The sequence below is a fragment of the Dendroctonus ponderosae genome, unplaced genomic scaffold, assembly GCF_020466585.1.
Source record: "Dendroctonus ponderosae isolate FM_Combo_2020 unplaced genomic scaffold, Dpon_F_20191213v2 Dpon_F_20191213_10, whole genome shotgun sequence".
Taxonomy (NCBI): Eukaryota; Metazoa; Arthropoda; class Insecta; order Coleoptera; family Curculionidae; genus Dendroctonus; species Dendroctonus ponderosae.
Window position 1 is genome coordinate 964,080 of NW_026017111.1, and position 2,243 is coordinate 966,322.

General features: G+C 44.6%; 2 protein-coding genes across 3 annotated transcripts in view; both read right to left on the reverse strand.

The window, feature by feature from the left end:
* The window catches only part of LOC109533002 (cell wall adhesin EAP1), a 14,540-nt gene that overhangs the window by 6,684 nt on the left and 5,613 nt on the right, over nt 1-2,243 (reverse strand). The gene's annotated exons all lie outside the window — the stretch shown is intronic.
* The window catches only part of LOC109542020 (prolow-density lipoprotein receptor-related protein 1), a 67,851-nt gene that overhangs the window by 1,325 nt on the left and 64,283 nt on the right, over nt 1-2,243 (reverse strand). The window contains exons 21-25 of the mRNA XM_048662001.1: nt 1,476-1,653; nt 1,200-1,390; nt 962-1,143; nt 630-905; nt 244-539 (exon numbers count right to left, since the gene is read on the reverse strand). Of these exons, the coding sequence (XP_048517958.1) occupies nt 244-539; nt 630-905; nt 962-1,143; nt 1,200-1,390; nt 1,476-1,653 (1,123 nt within the window). The remainder of the gene's footprint in view (nt 1-243; nt 540-629; nt 906-961; nt 1,144-1,199; nt 1,391-1,475; nt 1,654-2,243) is intronic.

The following is a 2,243-nucleotide window of genomic DNA, read 5'->3' on the forward strand; positions in this document are numbered from 1 at the left end:
CAATTGTAGTTTTTTCAAAAAATTTGTCAAAATTCAAAATTCGGTGCAAACAAACTGAAATTTTGACGGCTTTACTCAAAAATGCTCGTTTACCCATTTGATTGAGTCCTGATGGCGCTGTTGTCTCGCCGAAACGTTATATGAACATTTTGACTGAAACCCAGGAAAGAAAAAATACGATTTCAATTACACGCAGTCAGGCAAATAAATCAAAATCAACTTAGAACGTTGGGATGAAAATACCGTCCAAGTCAGCGACAGCAATGTAATCCTCTCGGGCGTCTGCCCAGAAAACTTCGCTGGTCTCGTAAGAAATTGTCAAAGCGTTCGGCCAGCCCAAGTTTTTGCTGATGATCACTTTCGGGCTGGAACCGTCCATGCCGGCCTTCCCGATGTGCACGCGAGTTCCCCAATCCGTCCAGTACATGTAGCGGTTGATTGGGTCCAAAGCGACAGCTCTGGGTTCTTCTAGATCAGTCGAATGCAACGTTTTTCGATGCTTTCCATCCAACGTGGACACATCGATTGTATCAGTGCCCCTAAAGCAAAGACATTCAGCTGTAGCTGTTGATCAACATCGTCAATCTGTATGCGTAAAAAGGTGTGAATAAGAGCAAACTCATACATACTTATCACACCAGTAGAGATTGCGTCCAACCCAATCGACCGCCAAACCATCAGGATTCTGTAACGTTGACGCTTGCAGCGTCTCGATCTGAATTTCCGTCGTAATCGTGCTGTTCGCTTTGTAGTTGCACAGCCGCTTTATGCTGCTGCCCAGTTGGGTCACGTCCGACCAATAGATGCACTGCGTCGCCCAATCGTAGTCCAGAGCCACGGCATTGGTCAGATTGTGGGCAATCAGGTTGGAGTTTCCCAGTAGATCAATTTCTCGTATGTAATACCTAATGGAAGGGGGGTTTAACAAGTTTTGCTGATTCGGCCAGCCGACACCACTTGCCTATTGGCCAGCAAAAGACTGACTTTGGTGGTCGAATTCGCCTTGCAGGAATTTCCATCTAGGATGTAGTCTTGATGGCAGCTGCAGTGGTAGGAACCGCGCGTATTTTTGCAGATTTGACTGCACGGCCGATCGACGCACTCGTCTATATCTTCGCAATGGTGCTGATTTTTCGCCGATACCTATTTGCATAAACAACAACTCGATATAGAAAAAAATCGGAACAAATCGGGCTTGCCTTATATCCAGAGCTGCATAGGCACTCATATCCAACCACTTTGTCCACGCAGATGTGCTGGCATACAGGTGGAGTGGCGGAACATTCGTCAATAGAGCAGCGCGATTCGTCTGAGAAGTCTCCACAGTTGTTCTCCCCATTGCAGAGCAGAGTCTCATTGATACAAACTCCATTAGCGCAGTGAAACCAACCTGCGCATCCGATCGAAAGAAGCATTACTGGCGCAAAAACAGCCTCCAAGAAAAACCCAGTTTAGGCAATTTTTTTTAGTATTACCTCGGCCTTGACAATACTCGTCCGATGGACAGTTGTTTTCATCGCTTCCATCTCCGCAATCGTTTTTGCCATCGCATTGGTGCAGCTCTAAAATGCATTTTCCATTATCGCAGTGGAATTCTCCAGCCGCACAAGTTCGGTAGCAATGATCCGGCTCGTCGCTTCCATCTTGGCAATCCTGGAATTTTAGCAATGATTTAGACGAAAAGTTGGACAAATCAATTTGCTGAATATCCCCAGAATGCAAAAGCCAGTTTTAAACCGATGCTTCTGTCCACTAATGAGAGAAGTGAAGATTTTTTATATTTTATAAACATTTTTAGAGCTGCGTTTAAAAAGCAGCGCGATTTGAATGGAAATTCTTCAGTCTTGAGAATGAACGCTCTGCCAGATCCTGCAAAATGTTGAATGTTTCGACCATTGCCTCAATGAAAAATCCCCACAACTTCCCCAACTGCGGCCAAAATCTGAAATTCTCAGCGTTCATCGAGAAGGTTTTTCTCTTTAAAATCAACAAAAAATGCGCATTTTAGCTGGTCCAGTTTTTGCGAAATGGACATTTGAAACGCCAGGTGCAAAATTCGGTGTTTCGCCCATTGGCTCAATGAAAAATCCCCCCAATTTCCCCAACTGCGGCCAAAATCTGAAATTCTCAGCGTTCATCGAGAAGGTTTTTCTCTTTAAAATCAACAAAAAATGCGCATTTTAGCTGGTCCAGTTTTTGCGAAATGGACATTTGAAACGCCAGGTGCAAAATTCGGTGTTTCG